The sequence below is a fragment of the Enoplosus armatus genome, chromosome 12 (genome assembly GCF_043641665.1).
Source record: "Enoplosus armatus isolate fEnoArm2 chromosome 12, fEnoArm2.hap1, whole genome shotgun sequence".
NCBI classification, from domain to species: Eukaryota; Metazoa; Chordata; class Actinopteri; order Centrarchiformes; family Enoplosidae; genus Enoplosus; species Enoplosus armatus.
This window is the reverse complement of record NC_092191.1, coordinates 13,687,329-13,704,981: the sequence shown is the minus strand read 5'-3', so window position 1 is coordinate 13,704,981 and position 17,653 is coordinate 13,687,329. Positions and strand designations below refer to the sequence as shown.

At 39.2% G+C, this 17,653-nt stretch overlaps 1 protein-coding gene across 1 annotated transcript; it reads right to left on the bottom strand.

The window, feature by feature from the left end:
- Positions 1–8,064: 8,064 nt before the first annotated feature.
- Positions 8,065–16,254, bottom strand: fam83b (family with sequence similarity 83 member B). Its single transcript, XM_070915945.1, has 5 exons — positions 16,162–16,254; positions 13,370–13,843; positions 12,083–12,247; positions 11,340–11,464; positions 8,065–10,981 (listed from the first exon to the last, which is right to left on the bottom strand). The coding sequence occupies exons 2-5, from the start codon at positions 13,817–13,819 to the stop codon at positions 8,950–8,952; spliced, it is 2,772 nt and encodes a 923-aa protein (XP_070772046.1). The 5' UTR covers positions 13,820–13,843; positions 16,162–16,254; the 3' UTR covers positions 8,065–8,949.
- Positions 16,255–17,653: the final 1,399 nt, after the last annotated feature.

The window sequence follows — 17,653 nt, the reverse complement described above, 5'->3', positions numbered from 1 at the left end:
TTCAAAGTGCTTTACAGAGGCATGGACATGCATTAAAAATAAGACATTAAGCAAATTAATAGTTAAAGATGAAAAGAAATTGCATTTATAGGACTGTGACTTATGCCTTTGATGGACAAGGTAATGCAAATGGGACTTGACTGGATATTGGGCTGCAGTTAATTGCAGAAATCTCTGAACATTATTAAAATGCATTGATTCGTTCGCCTCAAAATGTGGGCAAAACGTTGTGATATCGACATACTGTTGTGTAATGACAAGACAAGAATTCTTTTAAAAGTAAATGCCAATTTATGTGGAAAATATAATCTTTAATCATCATACTAAATTAGGTAAACTGTTGTTTTTATTCCTACAAGCAGAGGAGTAATTCTTCAGTCCAATAGGTGCAAAGTAATCATGTATCATGACTCTTTGTGAGACATTTGCGATCTGTCTGGGTTTATTGACGAAGCAGTTCTGAGAAAAATGTGATGTTATTGATGAAAATATGGTTTCAGTGAGAAAAGAGGCCTCAGATGATAAAAGGGGTGGGAACCTGCAGTGAGACAAACAAGACAAAACGACACAAATGGTTGCTGAGATTTGAGGTCTAAATGGATCAAATCTTAGATTTGAAGGATAAAAGTTGGTGTCATATTTTGTTGCACTTGTGTACTCTGTGATATTAGAGCTGTGGTTTCAGAACTTTTCAGTCTGACGTACCCCCTCAGCCCCATCAAATGAGTTACCAATCATGTTCCCATTGTGTTCTTTTGAAGTGATTTGAAACTAAATGATTCTTAACATTATTAATTATATATAATATAAAAGTGGATATTGTTGCAATGTTGTGGAGGAAAGTTACTGTGACTGGTCTTGCTAAATCCCCTTAATTGATAAGAAAGTGTTGGGAGGCGTTTCTTCTTCATGTGTGTCTTCTTTACTCTGTTTTATAAATGTGATGTGTCTCGTTTCTTCATCAGAAGAATCATATTATTTGTGCAGTATGATAATTAAAATTACATTCATGTAAGACAGAGTGGAGTTTTCTTCATTCTACAGATGTTTGCCATTCAAGACAAAATGATTTTCAATTGACGATTTTAAGCTTTTAAGTCATTTTGTTTGTTTGTTTACTTTTACCAGAAGTTTTTAACAATGTTTTCCATGCTTTATTTCATTTATTCGTTTTCATGCTGAGAGTTAAACGAGACGCTCAATGTCACTCTCATATCTGTATGCTAAATATGAAGTTATGGATTAAACAAATATATAGTATAAAGTATAAAGTGCTAATTAGTGAGTGTTAGAAAGCTAAGCTAACTGGCTGCTGGCTGTCGCTTCATATTTAACTGTATGAGAGTGGTATCAATCTTCTCATATAATCTTATTAAGAAAGCAAATAATTGTATTTCCCAAAATGTTGAACTATTCCTTTAACACTTTACTACTAACGTACACATAACAGTGTGTTTGCTCCTGCTTTGTGCTAAGCTAAGCTAATCTGCCTCTGGAAGTAGCATCATATTTATCGCACAAACATGAAAGTGGTATCAATTTGTGTAATGTGCAAAATGAATGGGCTGTCACTTTAAGGGCTTATCCAACTTATTTACGGTACATGGTTGCCATGACACCACAGTCAGGTTTTCTGTATGTGAAGACCAGATCCAGTCTTTTTTTTAATATTGATTTCTTCATCTTGCTTTTCATCTTCATTTGAACACCTGCCAAGACTGAGTTGTTCTCATGAACTTCATCAACAATTGGCCTATTTTCTGTTGTTCTTGTTCTTGTCTGACATGAAAATCTTCAATCTTTATGATTCTTTATCATTTATTATATATTTGTGTCAAACTGGCCAAATGATGCAGCTTTAAAGTGAAGTGCAAAGAAAATAATTGTGTGTCTATGTAGCACTGCTCTTTCATGGCAGTTATAAAATGACATTAGTGTTTCATGTGAATATAAACAAATAATCCTGCATTATTGTTTAAATTAAAGAAATACTTCTTGTCACTGCAGAAGTTTATGTCCTGTAGAAGGTGTTCAACCTTCCTGAAAGCCCAGCTAATTATTTTCCAGTTGTGTTTTCTGGGGCTTTTGTGTTTCCATTTGCGCAGTCAACAGTCATGAAACTTACAACACCAAGGATCCATACTGCTTTCCTGTGTGTTTGCTATTGATCAGTACTCCCCACTGGAGTATCATGACTGGAATGAGATAACAAATGTGACTCAGCACAGAGTTTTAAAGCCAAGCGGTCTACCTTTGGGACTCTTCTCTCCGCTAATCAGATGTCCGATCCAGCATTAAAGGATCGTCACAAATAAGCAGCTACTTATTTCTATCTTCAGTTAGAATAATGCCTTCAGGCTCTAAATCGTAAATCAGCTCACATGAAGCGGAGACATGAAACGCTGCACATTTTGGCAAACATTCATTATGAAGTAATCGGCCAAAGCTTTCCATTTAATGGAAACTGGAGCATATAACAATTGATTTGACAACATTTAGCATCCTTTTGACTGCTACTATTATTTCTTCATATTTGTTGACATGAAAAGAATCTAGAGTGAACAATGTTGATATCAATTATCCAATCACAGCAGACATCCAGACATACATAATAAACTGTGTTTTGCATTTGAACCAATGAATATCTAAAAGACAGGATGGAAACAGCTCTTGTGGCTCCTTCCAGAGAGACGTGAAAAAGCACTACCCAAGAAATCATGCTGCAGGTATCATGCTGTGGAAATTGTGAAATCACATCAGCGTTTGCTTTTGCATGATTTGCAGGTTGAGTTGGTTCTGATCAGATCTCCCAATCTTCTTTCCTGAGTACACCTTGACTGCGTGTGCAAGCATGTTTTGTCATCTGTGAGGAGGCAATGACACCGGACATTATAGAGTTTAATATGTGACTCTTCTGCGTGGATGTAAACGTTATATTCCCTTTATTGTCCTTCAGTATTTGCCAGTGATGAGAACCCGGCTGTCTGGCACAACTCTGAGCTCAGTTTGAATAATTCCTGAATGATTTCTCAGCATTTTGCCCTTCATGGCTCATCGCAGATCAGTCAGACACTGCAGGCTCTGAAACAAAACTCACTGATCTCTGACTTGCTGAAGCTAAACTTGTGCCTACAGCACTTTTGCTCCAGTACGTTAGTGTTACGGTTGACCCTTAACATTAACAACAGCATCGGACATAATACGTGCTGATACACTAACGTCTCGGTAATTTAAACGCAGACACACCATGCAGACCACGCGTGTGCACATCTGTCCCACGTATGAGTCTGTAGGACTAATCCATTATTGCATAATGATATTATTAACGCCTAATTCAATACACACTCTGGTCCAGACGGTAATTATATGGCCGCATGCAGCCATTGGTTCAGCCATTAGTCATCAGTCCATGTCCACAGTTGTCTGAGATGCTTGTGTCTTTACAGCAATATCATACATATACAGCACAACCTATTGTTATCCAACATGCATATACTGTTCGAAGTGTGTCTAAAATTTGACTGTTCGAATATTACATGTTTGTATGCATGTTTATTTACACCCTTTACTGTCATAATAAGATGTGTGTTAAAACTGATGGAGACTGAAACAATTTATTAGCCTATAACCAGGAGGTGGAGCTATAGAGCACAGCCCACATGGGGTCTGACACACTTGGGCTTTTAATGTGTCAGTTTGGCTGCTAAGCTATGGTTATTTTATCAGCTTCTTTTATGTGCCGCTGTGAAACATGTTGTATATTCCCAACAATGCTGCAGGGCTGTAACTGTGAGTATGATATCCAAACATGCTGTGTGCAGAATGCCATACAGATTGGATCAACAGAAAAAGCCAAATCAAGTCTTTGTATTAAAAAAAAAAAAAGAAAATCAAAATGTCAGTTAGTTTACGGATTACATCAGTAACAGAGTACATTTGTGCAATATATTCATGGAAGCAAAGAAAATGGCTTGAGGGTTGACAGCTCAGTATTTACTGGTCAACAACTAAAATTGCTTTCCATAGCATCAATATTTGAGATTGTTTTGCTTGAATAGTTTGAGAGATTTAAACACTTTCCCCTGATGTAAAAAACCTTCATCCAATTTCTAAATGGATTCATAGGATACTGTTAAACTTTGTATACCAGTGGACATAAAAGGAACCAACCCTCTATAATTTGTCCATTTGATCTAATCTCCACTGCAGATGTTTTAAAAACAATAGTTTTCAGGTGACAATGATCGATGAATAATGGACGGTGCAAGTGGGACCTTCTTTCCATCCTTCCCATCTCTTACCTGGAGACAACGGCTATGCAATCAGGTCATATCTATTCACCTTAGTGGTGAATTCAACTGCTGGAAGTGAGCTGCATCTCAATGAGGCTCGCTGGAATGCCAACAGCATTGTTAAACGCGGTATCGGAAGGTGTATCTAAAAAGTTTACTGTCACATTTTGTACTGAGCTCGAGATTGTCATCAAAGCAAGTGCATCTGTAGAGAAGGAGGAGGCGGAGGAGGACTTGTTGTGGCTGCATTGCATCACATAATATTGAGGCTATTGTTGGTGAATATATTTCTAATGTATTTCTTCTTGCTGTAAGATGGAGAGGAGAGGTCGGGACAGGATTCAGTAGGACAGGGTATATTTTAATATGATGGGATGGGATGAGGTAACAGTGCTTCAGCTACAGTCTGCTGCATCTGAAAATTCATCTCCTGCACATAATTTTTCCTTTTTTTATCGCTATTTGCCAGCAGTTATTCTATCACTCAATCAGAACTCAATCAGCGTTGTCACAGTGAGGGAACTGGTTCATTTTCTGTAGTAAGCTGATGTTGATACATAATTCAATGCCTGTGTTTCAGAATAAATGTGTTATGATGTGCAGGTGTGTTTCAGTATCAAATGTGTATCCCATCACGCTGATATTCGTGGTTTAGGGTTTAGATTAGGTTATGGTCAGCCTTCCCAGGCTGCTGAGATTAGGGCCAAATTAGGTCAAATTAATGGAAAATGTGCTCTGCTGCTAATGACATTTTTATAATCAGAGATTCACCTGGATTTTACACTGAGATTTGTTAATCTGATTGTGCAAAATACATCCAGATAAATTCTTGTGTTTTCCCTTTTTATACACGAGCTCCAAACATAACAAGCCCTTAGAGTTGTTGACAAAACATTGAGTCTAAAAAGTGGCCCTTTATTTGTCACTCTAATGGATTAGCCATAACCATAACCTTTAAAAATCCATTGCAGATGTACTGAGATTCAGGCACCAGATTTGCCTATTTATCTTGAGAAATAAGAATTTTTTTTTCAGATTCAATATCCTCTAGAAAAAGTCTCATGATAAAAATGTAATGGAGACCCAGCACAGGCAAACTGGAGAGGAAGTACGGCAGGATATTGTTTTCAGTGTTGGCTGGGCCATGTGGGACACACGAAGGAAATTCATTTTGTTACAAAGCTTCATTTGACTTCTTTCTCTAAATATGGTGTAGTCAAATAGAGGGGATGACAAAAGTAAGTTGAGTATTTATGTTGGATATAATTGTTGTTTATGAATATGAATTTATTTCATGCTTAATTTCACATCAGTAACAGGTTGATATTGTTTTTTCTTTCACTTATTACCTTTGTGTTAAAGGTGGACTTTTGCTTTAATGGATGCTGAACAGCCACACAGAGAAACTAATTAGGAAGGAAATGAATTCACTTTAATCACTGTAATTTTCAGAGCCATTTTAGTATGAAGTTCATGCTTACTGTGCCCAAATACAGACTCACAGATGGCAGGTTTGGAACATTTAATTACTTAATCGAGCTTCAAAGTAAACTCAAGTTCTTATGTTTTTTGTTTATAAATCGTAAAGCAGAAAAAGCCCAGAACCACGACCAGAAAAGATATCCAGATTCATATATTATATATCTAAAAACTGTCAAACCATGATCATATTTATAACACATTCTTTAGATATATGCTCTGACATTAATTCTAAAAATGAATAAATCAAATCAAAATACTTTTTCTCTTTTAGTCTTTAGCCATTTTTCCATCTTGGCGAGTGAGCAGGGCCATTAAATGTTTCCCATAAATGTGTAGATTTATTTGCTGCTTTATTGTACACAGTTTATTATGACACCTATGCTTGAGTATGTGTTTTGCCTGTAGTCTTCATTTACATTGTTTTGGCTACCTCCTCTCACAATTTCTTTATGTTCTTTAATTGCTTGGAAGAAAGCAATAATTTTTCAAAATAAGAAAAAATTATTAGACCACCCTTGTTTTCTTCAATTTCTTGTTCATTTTAATGCCTGGTACCACTAAAGGTACATTTGTTTGGACAAATATAATGATAACAACAAAAATAGCTCATAAGAGTTTAATTTAAGAGCTGATATCTAGCCATTTTCCATGGTTTTCTTGATAATAACCAAAATCACTTAAGTTCTTACATCAATAGCTATGGCATTGTACTGCCAAAAACAGTGCTTTTAGGCATTCCATGTTTTCTTTTCTGTCTGTTTTAGTCACATGATACACACAGGAGTTAGTACTTGATTGCATAACCATTGTTTTTGATGACTGCAGCCATGCGTCTTGGCATGCTCTCCACCAGCTTCTGACATTGTTCTGCTGTCACAGCAGCCCATTCCTGTTGCACAAATTCAAACAAATTTGCTTTGTTTTTGGGCTTGTGGTTCTCCATTTTGAGTTTGATGATTTTCCACAGGTTTTCCATTAGATTTAGATCTGGTGATTGAGCAGGCCAAGGCATGGTTCGAATGTTCTGGTTCTCCATCCAGGCTTTAACTGACCTTGCCGTGTGGCAAGGGGCATTGTCTTGTTTGAAAATCCAGTCATTCGAGGCAGGAAAGAGTTTTCCAGCTGATGGAAGAAGACTGTTTTCAAGAGTAGCCCTGTACATGACCTGGTTCATTCGCCCTTCACACAATTGCATTTGCCCTGTTCCACCCATACTGAAACAACCCCAGATCATCACTGATCCACCCCCATGTTTTACTGTAGGGGCAAGACAGTCTGGTTTGTAGGCTTCTCCAGGCTTCCTCCTAACCAGTAAGTTGGCTGGAGTGGGCATCAACTCAAAATTGGATTCATCACTGAAGAGAACCTTAGCCCAATCATCAACAGTCCAATCCTTGTGATCCCTAGCAAAGAGTAACCGGGCCTTCCTCTGCCTTTCGTTGATGAAGGGCTTCTTCCGTGCCCTGTGTGACTTCAGACCAGCTTCAAGAAGTCGGTTTCGAACTGTCCTTGCCGAACAAGTCACATTTCTCGACAGTGCCCACTCATTTTTAAGGTCCCTGGAGGTCTGACGACGATTCCTGACACAAGAACGGATGAGTGCACGGTCATCTCGTGGGGTAGAAAGACGTTTCCTGCCTCGACCAGCTAGCAATTTGGTAGTACCATGTTCGGCTTGTTTTTTCTTGGTGTAATGAACGGCTGTCTTGGAGATCTTCAGTTTTTTGGCTACCTGTCTCTCACTCATGCCAATTTCCAGCAGTGCCAAGATGGCTGCCTTTGTGGCTTCACATAATTCTTTTGTTTTAGGCATTATGTGAGAGCTGACAACTTCTGAGTTGTGCTACGGCTTGAATGTAAGCAGGAAACCACTCCAGGCCTTTGCATGTGCAGTGCTGCTTATGACATGAAATGGCCTCTTATATACCCTGGGAATACAATTAAGCTTAAGCATGTCAAATAGGACATAAAGTATTATGTAATCAGCTGCATTTTTTGTCGTGTTCATTGTATTCTTCAGGTAACATACCTTTAGTGGTACCAGGCATTAAAATGAACAAGAAATTGAAGAAAACAAGGGTGGTCTAATAATTTTTTCCATGACTGTATGTTGGGTCAAAACTTTGCAAATAAAAGTTTAAGGGAGCTCTGATTCCAGTGTGCAGGTAATTTTACTCTCTCTGTATGGCTTCAGATGAGATGGCACAACTTTTAGGCTGAAGTGAAAATAAGTCTGTAATTTACATGGTTCTTCAGTAGATTGCAGACAGAAAGAATCATTATCCATCATTTCCATCACCATTTTATCAGCATCACCAAGAGAAAGTACACTTAAAGCGGATCTTTTGTGCTTAAAAATATCCACTGCATTCCCACGACTATCATTGAGGCAAAACACAGAGAACCAATGTGGGACTGTCTGGCAAGCAACATTAAAATGACACAGTCTGTTGGGCGATTCATTCGCAAAGGAACGTTGCTACTGTATGTTTTCAAATGTAGTGGCACAGTTCATAAAAAAATAATAAAAGACTTCTCCTGAAACCTGAAAACATTTTTACAAAAATATATTATGAATTTACAAAACTATTGCAACCCCCATAGAATTCATAAAACCTCTGACACATGAATGTCAAGGATGTGATGACGTACTGATATGTTTTCCATCATGTGGAGTGGAGGTTAGCTTGCAACACCTTCACCTTGACTTGCCGACAACATTCAGGCAGAATGCCCTTTCAATATAGTAACATGAACACTTTGGTATGTGCACACACCTACACTTGCAGCAATAAATTGTATAGATATCTGACACTTTGACACAACTGGTACTTAATGTATCCACAACATCTGTTGACAGCGTTTGACTTTATCGCTTCAGGTTGGCGCCAGTGAGGGACAGACATTAAGAATGTGGTTGAATGTGGTATTTTAAGACTCTGTTATAAAAAGGTCTGTAGCATGTATTCATATACAATATATTCTCCCCTTTCAATGGTATTCATCAGTGCATCTGTACGCAATAAAATAAGGTCAAAATGTAAACAGTGTTTGCTAAAACCCAAAGTAAACACAGAAATAAAGACCAGCTATACAAATATAAACATTACCGGTCAAATGTGCGTTAGTAATAAGTGACATTTGTGGACTATGTGTCATGCTAATGCAGTTGTTGCTACTTGTTCTTGTGTATGAGATTTCCCACTCTTTGAATGAATTTCTCCAGCTTATTTTCATGGTGCCCTCGTGCAGCCTGAGTGAGGTTGTGTTCAATAGCTGCCTCACCTTTTGGAAAGGCTTTGGGTTTCTCCTGAGAGAGTGTGGTTCGAAAGGCGTGTGCAGAGCGCACAGAGGGTTTCTTTTCGAATGAGCAGAGAGGCTCAAATCTGCTGTACAGGCGAGTCTCGGCACCTCGATCTTTGCTCAAGTTTCCTGTGTCAAGGCCGGGCCTCGCGCTTCTGTCAAGAACGCTGGGTTTCTTCAGCGCGGTGGTTTTGAGGAAAGAGATCTGCGGTGGATTCCGGTGCTCCTCAGTACGGAATCGAGGTTTTGAAGATTTCAGATGGTCGTCCTCTAGCCGGTTCCTCTGGTGCTCAGAAGAGGACCTGACGGAGCTGGTTGTGCTTTGGTGTTTTCTTCGTCCGTCTGATAGCCTTTCCTCATCCTCGGCTGTTATGGTGTCTGTACTGCCACCTGAGTTCAGGCTCTGTGTTCCCATGGTTCCAATTGACCCCTCTTTTTTCTCTGGTATGTGCAATAAGGATTTTAATTTCTTGGAACTCTTCTGTAGAAAATAATGAGAGCCCATGTTATTGGATTTAGCTGTCAAATCCTTGCTATTCGCATCCAGGGCTGCTGCAGACACAGTCCTGGATGGCGGCTCCTGCCAGTCGGTAGAACTAGAGCTCTTTGTGTCTGTGATACTTTTGACATCATAATGAGAGACAGACCTCTGATCCTCATTCAGATTTGACCCATATCCGCCATTCTGTGCATTGATCCCTGCTTTGCTTCTATTTACTTGCATCCTGGCAAAAGCTCCATACATGTGACCTGATGATTCATGTGTGTACTCAGTGTTTGATCTAGGATCTGCCACGCTGTGCCTTTTGTTCCAATTGTCTGACAGGTTGTCAGGGTTTGGAATCATGTGTCCACCTTTAGTTCTGCCTAGGCTGGCGTATACAGAGTGGTAAGAGTTTTTACCTGGACCATAGCTTGTGTTATTTCGATTGTCATCCAAAATCTGCATACTTTGCCTCTTTGACATGAACTCATCATTATTCATTCTATTATCAGCGGCTGCTGTCGGATTCCACTGCATGAATGAGTAGTGCAAAGGAGTGTTTGGTGCTGCTGAGGAGCTAACACCAGTGGAGGAGAGGTTTATGTGTCTGTTTGGCTCCATTTGCTCTGGTATGGTGGACCTTAAAACTAGGGAAGACCTTATTCTTCCCTGCATGAAGGAGCTAGCTTTGTCCAGTGGTTCAAACTGGTCTAAATAGTCACAAGAGTCTCCAAATGGGATGTCAGGGTTTTTGAGGTAAGACTCAATCCTCAATGTGCGCATGAAAGACTTGGATGTATTCTCCAGTGTTGGCATGTTCTGCTGCATGGACAGAATATTTTTGTCGTTGCCATTGTAAGACTGACGCATGTTTTGATCTCTGTGTATCTGTGGCACTTGTAAATAATTGTCCATGGGGTAGTTGTTTGCTCCGTTTCCTGTTTCTCTAGAGATATTCCAGTTGCTCGCTCTGGGTCTGACGTTCTGTGGCATGCATCCATCTTGTCTCTCCCCAGCATAGCTGTGCCTTTTCAAGAAGTTCATCATCTCTGAAGACTGAAATTGGGGCATCTGGTTCGGAGCACCGATCCCATTTTCAATCAAGGGCCTAAGCTTGTTAGATTCCTCTTCAAAGAGCCTCTCTTCAAGGTCTCTTGTGCCTAGTTGTCTCTCACAGGTCTTCCTATAGACTGTGTCCAGCGTATGCCTCAACTGGTCCCTCCGCTCAATTTTTTGGCCTGAATGAGATTTTGGCAAAATCTGTCCGTTGCGTTGGAACAACCCCTCTGGGGGACACAGTTCAGCTGGCACACTCGACCGGGCGTAGAGTGTCCGAAACTCTTCGTCATAGGACTTCACTAAATGGCCTGTGATGACCTGCACCATGCTCAGATTGATCTTCTCAAATGACCAAGTGAAGCTGTAAACAAACCAAAACAGGAATATTGATCAACTTCATATGGAGAAAACAGGCTGATGATGACTCGTTATCCAGATGTGGAAAAGTGAAAACAAAAATAATTATTTAAAAACATTTCACTTATTCTTTTGTTATTAGTGTTTAACTTTTCTATAACCACATTTTCAAGAAACCAGTTTTTCTTCCACATTCATGAACAAAGTTTAGTCACAAACTACTTCAGAAGGCATCAGTATGAAATGATGACAGCAATTTTGTAGAAAATGACAGTAAATGTGGTGCTTTGCTTTATCAATACATTTAGTTCACACCTCGGTGGTCCCAACCACAGCTCCTCTTGTACTGCAGTTTTATTTACCTGTATGAGCCATAAATGGCTGTGTGGCAGTCGACTAAAAGAAACTTCTGCTCCATTGCCCCATGAAATTTAGCTCCTGATCGACAGAGGTAACCCTGACCTTTCACAGTGCGCACCCTCATATTCTGTGGTCAGAGCAGAGAAAGAAAATATTACTGTAACATTTTACAGCAGAAGGTAATAAGATAAGTCAATCATCAAATAAACATCTGAGAAGAACAGATGTACTGTGAAGATAAACATCATTCTGAAGATTAGAAATACTGTTTGTCAACTCCCTGAGTTGTTGTTGTTGATGGCATATGAAATGCACTCACAGTGATGGGAAATTAAAGGGTGTGTTTGCATCTGCCAGATAAAAAATTATGACTCCACCCAAAAAACTGGAGAAACCAGGCTTTGAATTAAGACTTAGATCTAATACAGTGTATTAAAAAGAGTCTAATAGACATTTGTATGCATGTAAATTTAGGCTCATAGGCAGATAACTGCACAAAATTTGAATAGTTACACATTTTGGAAAATGTCCTTATTTGTTTTCTTGCCCAGAGTTAGATTAGCCATTAGCTGGTTAGCTTTGCTTTTCATAAGGACTGGAGACAGCTAGTCTTTCTCTGTCCAAAGCAGAGAAGGCTCATCCTCTATTTTCGAGAGGCAAGAAGGAGATCAAATTATTTTAAAAAGAGTAATTGGATGAAATAGACCATTATCAAATCTAATCGATTTTTAAATCATATACTTACTCTGAGTTGTTGAATTTTTACATCTTGACTTTCAGCCATTGTGAGGAAACTTTTCAAATGGAAATCATCTAAAAGCACATAGACCGGGACCCCTCGTATAGATGCATCAACAGTTTCTTTGAATATATCGACATCAGTGAACATGTCCATCACAATGGCAATGACCTGCGAGGACAAAGTGAATAAATCATGATCAGTTCAACGTGCCAAAGACCAGAGTGGGTATAGTGCATATAAGCAGTTTACACTGAAATCTGTGGATGACCCATTTAAGAACACACTCACACTGAATGATAAATGTGAGTCTGACAGCTAGAAACAGACGGATTCAAACTTCAGAGTGATGCCAACAAAAACAAAGTGAGTAGTTATCGTAAACGAGACACCGACTAAGCATATACAGTGAAAGTCACCATGATTTCTAATCTTAATTTCACTCAGTGATGCAGTTGGAACATATTGAATGTTGCGTGTTGTTTAGACTAATTTATTTCCTTTTAATTTCCTGTGTAGGAGGTTTCTGTGAAAAGATTTCTGTTCCTCAGATGAACGAATTGTTAGTCATTCTTAATCATGTATGCAACGTCCTAGAAATGCGTAGAGACATGCGATATTCCAGCTGCTGCGTCCCAAAACATATTTATCTGCAATTTGTATGAATTGAATTTACTTAACACTGCACTGGTTGTAATTATGGGGAAGAAAGTAAAGGGTTTAATTATCTCTTTGTGATATGTAAAACGAGATGGAGTCTTTATTTCTTTCTCTCCGGACCTTCCTGTCGGTCTTTTGCTGTGTAAGTTGGTTAAATGGAGAGAAAATGGAGCAGTAACAAGGCTGTAACAATGCAGTGCAGCAAAATACTAATCGTCTACTAACCACAATTTTGAGCTACAAAACTAGTTTATGATTCATTATGACACAATCTGAGAACTAACTGAGGCATTGTGCAAAGGATAATGTACTGCTAGTCCATGTATGTGGTTCCCACACCGCCTTCTCATGATGGTAAGTTGCAAAACCAGATTTTGACCTGAGCAACCCAAGCAGACACTCCTTTACACTTGAGAGTGAGCACAACAAAGCTCTGTGGAACTGCCTGAGGGGGGAAGGTGCTTACGACATACTTCAGAAGAGCACAGTAGTCAGACTAAACACAGCGGAAACAACAGTACGTCTGAACTCATTTGCTGCTCTGAGACCGAGCTTCATCAGTATGAACACCACACAACAGAGATTTCTTTTCTGTTTCTGTCTCAGCACATTGTCGCAGGTAGTTTTGATTACCTGTCTTGCTTCCTGAATTTTCTTCCGGATCACCTCTTTGATGGTGGGGTTGTTTGGTCTTGGTGGATGAAAGAGCAGATCTATATTTGTCTGTAGTCTTTCGTGCATGATCTCCGGCCACCCTAAGTCCAAATCCGGCGTGTCCACATCTGAGTGGATGGGCCAGTACGTCCCTGAGGATGATTGGTTGTCCGGCGGACCATTGATTTCCTCTGCGTGGATTTGAGGTGGGAGCTGTTCTGCGTTCTCAGTGATGAAGAGGAGCTCTTTCTCTGAGAGGAAGCTCCCAATGCGTTCTCCCTTGAGGAACTCCTGGTAACTGTCTCTGCCGCCGCTTACCAGGCAGTCAATCGCCAAGCGATATGCCTCCTTATAGTGGGGTTGGATGTAATCTTCTGATTTAAACTCCCCCCTCAGGGATGACAGCCGAGAAAACTCTGAAGACTCCATCGCTCCAGACTGTTTCAGTAGGACCTGCCATAGATCAAAGAAATCAATGACATGATGTAAGAGGATCAGAGAACAAACATTAGAACAGGTCTCGCTCTTGTTAAGTGTAATAACGAAGAAATTTAAAATTTAATTGAAATCATATATTAAACTCTGTGTAACATAGCTTAGCATAGGCAAATATCAAGTTAAAACACCAAAAGCTGCAATAGTCATACAACAATGTTGCTTCTGGTTGTCATGATATGTATAAACTAAATTGGTTTTACAGTTTGTGACATTTTACAATGAGGTCAACACATTCCTGAGAAACAAAAACAGGACCTGTGTGACGATTAATGAATAGCTAACTAGCAGTTCACTTTCACTGAGTAACACTGAATCACAGACTGTGTAGAAGTTAAGTTACTAAGAACATAACAGAATATTAACCACGTTATTGTGTATTGGTCGTGATTAACTCTGAATTGGCTGATAAATGGCACAACATCTAATAAGCTAAGTTGATTCAAAGTTATTCAGGAACTACTTGTTAATGCGCAGTTAGATGATTAGTTAGATGACTTGTTGTTCTTAGAAGCAGAGCAGGAATTTTAAATGTTCTAGTGTTTGTTTACTTTGGGAGTGTGTGTCCCACAGCAGCAAAGAGGCTTACATTTTCCAGAACGTTGAGTTCAAAAACACAGCAATGCATACTCATTATTTCCACCTGTAAGACTTTCTGTAACAGTATTATACAGTACTTTAGATGCAAATATACCTGTTAGAAAGATATACCAGATTCGCTTCCAACAAGCCACATCATGAAAACTGACTCATCATTATATGACATGAACCTGTTCACAGTCAAGAATTAAATGATGACTAGCAGTGCATGCCCACGGGGCAAATGTTATTGCTGCACCTGTAGTGCACTTCAAATTTAAGGTGGGGTAAAATAATACCAGTGTAAATAAATGGTTGTGGAAGAGTAAACAGCAGAAAGTCCGACTTTAGTAAAGCTTTTAAAATAATCTTCCACGTTCTGCAAAACCATGTAAATGATGTGTATTATTTGACACTACTCATAAAAGTAGTCTTTTCATAAAATAATATATAGTACAAAGTTGTCACGTATGCAATGTTCCAGTTAAATAACTAGCAGATGTTGGGGCCCCATACTGATAAGATTCGTTATTGTTGGATGAGGTCTTCTTGGTATGTGGGAGTTATGGGGGTCTCTTTTCCCCTTTCTTCTTGGCTGTTGCGCAAATAACTTGGCTATCATCGGGTTTTGGGGGACCCTAGGGAGATATAAGTTTACAGACTCATGTGTTATAGTAGGATCCCATGTATGCCTAAATGTATAAAAGACGAGTTTGAACAGTGTTCGGGGCAGCAGTACTGATTCGGCTACGGGTGCTGTACAGGTCAAGATGCGCATGCCTGTTGATCCTGATCTTTGATGCAAATAAAGAATATTATGTGAAAAGTCAGTATCAGCGGAGTCTCCTTCCATCATCGAATCATCGCCTACATCTGGGGAATGAAGAAGAAATTAACAACATAAACATGCACAATACGCTTTTGTTACACCATACAACCATTCAATTTCACCTTGATTAAAGTGTCTTCGCTTGAAATGAATGGCGCTAAAAAAAGATTCTGATTCCTCTCAAACCTCACTGGATGAAAGCAAACATTGCAGTGCAGTCAGGCAGAAACAGGTGACAATTTAAAGATTCAAACTTTTCCCTTTGGTAGAGATACTATGTTATCTCTCATATCTGATACATGTGAATGTCAAGCGAGCAGAGAAAGAAGAAGTTTACTCGATTTACTGTGATTTTAAAGCACTGTGCGGCTGAGAACCTGGTATGGGAAAGTTTGTGTGAACGTTTCACTTTCAGCTTTAGCTGCCGGTAAAATTGTAGCTTTCACTGCATATGAATAACACAGAGTAACAGCCATCCTTTCCTCTTTGTTTTCAGGTAACATTTATGGACTCTACTGTTGTGCTTGTACAATCATATGTTTACACACAGTTTGAACATGTTTACAAGTTCTGGCTGTCAAAGATCCATTGAGTTCAGTTAAGTTGAGCCATTTAAATATGTCAAACTGTAAAAGAAACATTGAGCTGTTGCAGTATATTTAATCATAACCTACACTGAACATCACAGTGTTGTACAAACAGCATATCCACACATTTTATCACAAACCTCCCACTGTTAAGAGGCTTCATTTTAAAACTGAGGCGATTGATATTCTTATAGAGCTGCTGCTTCTTGTTGAACACCTCTCAGAGGCTTCAGCGTGCGAGTCACAACACTATTATCTTATGCTCAACAACAGTAACTTACATTTAGATTGTGAACTTTGTGAAAATCCTCTCGACTGCTCCCAGAATATCCCTCTTGGATTTATGTATGTTCAGCTTATGTTCAATATGTGGATAAGCTAGTGTCTGCCAGCTGGAAGAAACAAAGACAAGGAGGTTGTCTCAACACGATAAGCAGTCTGCCGATGGAGGGTGTGGATTCCAGTTTTGACATGCAAATGGCCTGGTTTGAAACTTGCTCACAGGCAGCCATAAACCTGTTTGAAACATTTAGCCACTCCCTTCCTCCCTTCAGGAACAAAGTTCACTCTGACGAAAATCAAGATAATGACATAAAGAGGCTTTAAAGAATACTTCAGGGTTAGTAGCACTGAACCTCATCAAAGTGTTGCTGTAAAATCTACACCAACTGAGAGAATAATTCATGATTTTACTTCAGTGTGCATTCTTCATTCTTCGCCCTGTCTGGTCACTAAGTCTCTTGAGGAACTGGCTCATCATGTAACATCTGCACTGTTACGAGGAAAAGCTGTAATTACCGAAGTAATTTCACTGGAAGTAAACAACGCTAAAGGCACAAACAGGCTCTGTGTGAACCTTTTCAATAGAAATATGTTACGTATACATCTAGATTAGTTAGATTAACTAAATTAATTCACCTGAGATGTTTGTTTTCTGACTGAAACTGAAATGCATACATTGACTTATTTTGTTCAACATAATTAAGATATCAGGCATTTTTAATGAATAAATAATAAATAAATTTTGGGGGGGGGGGGGTCATTTTGCTCAAGGTAAGTTGAAAAACTAATTTCAACATTTGCAATAATTAAAATATAAAAGTGAGACCAGCACATATGTTATCAATTATTCACAGCAAGCGATGATTGATTAGCCATCTGGTTTGTTTCTTTTATAGTGCCTGTGTGTGTGTGTGTGTACACAGTCACATTGTGTCCTTTTGGGGACAAAATGCAAATGTGTTATGGTTAGGGTTAGGGTAAGTCTCCAGGAAATGAATGTAAGTCAATGTAATGTCCTCTGAAATGATGGAAACAGGACCGTGTGTGTTCTTGTCTCAATTCGACTCTCAAAATGAAATGTTACGGCTTCAAAAGTCAAATCAGACACCAACACTCCCCGTAAGGCACCACTGTGACAGGAATGTTTTAACCCTCCAGTGGTGGAGAAACTTTAGAGTTTGGATGTCTTCCAGATTCAGTGTTTCTCCACAATCAGCCCCAAAGCATTTCTCAGGTCAGTCCAGGTCTGCCTACAGCCTGTAGCATATAGATACACACACACAGATGTTGATTTACATCACTTTTGGGGACAGTACATAGACTTACATTCCTTTCCTGGAGACTTAGCCTAACCCTAACCATAACCACTGCTTGCCTAACCCTAACCCTAGGGACACCGCTTTTGCCCCCAATTAGACAAGCGATCTCCTGTTAACTAGTCTTCCATCTGAAATATGGACCCTGAAAGTAGGCTATGTCAGAAACACACTC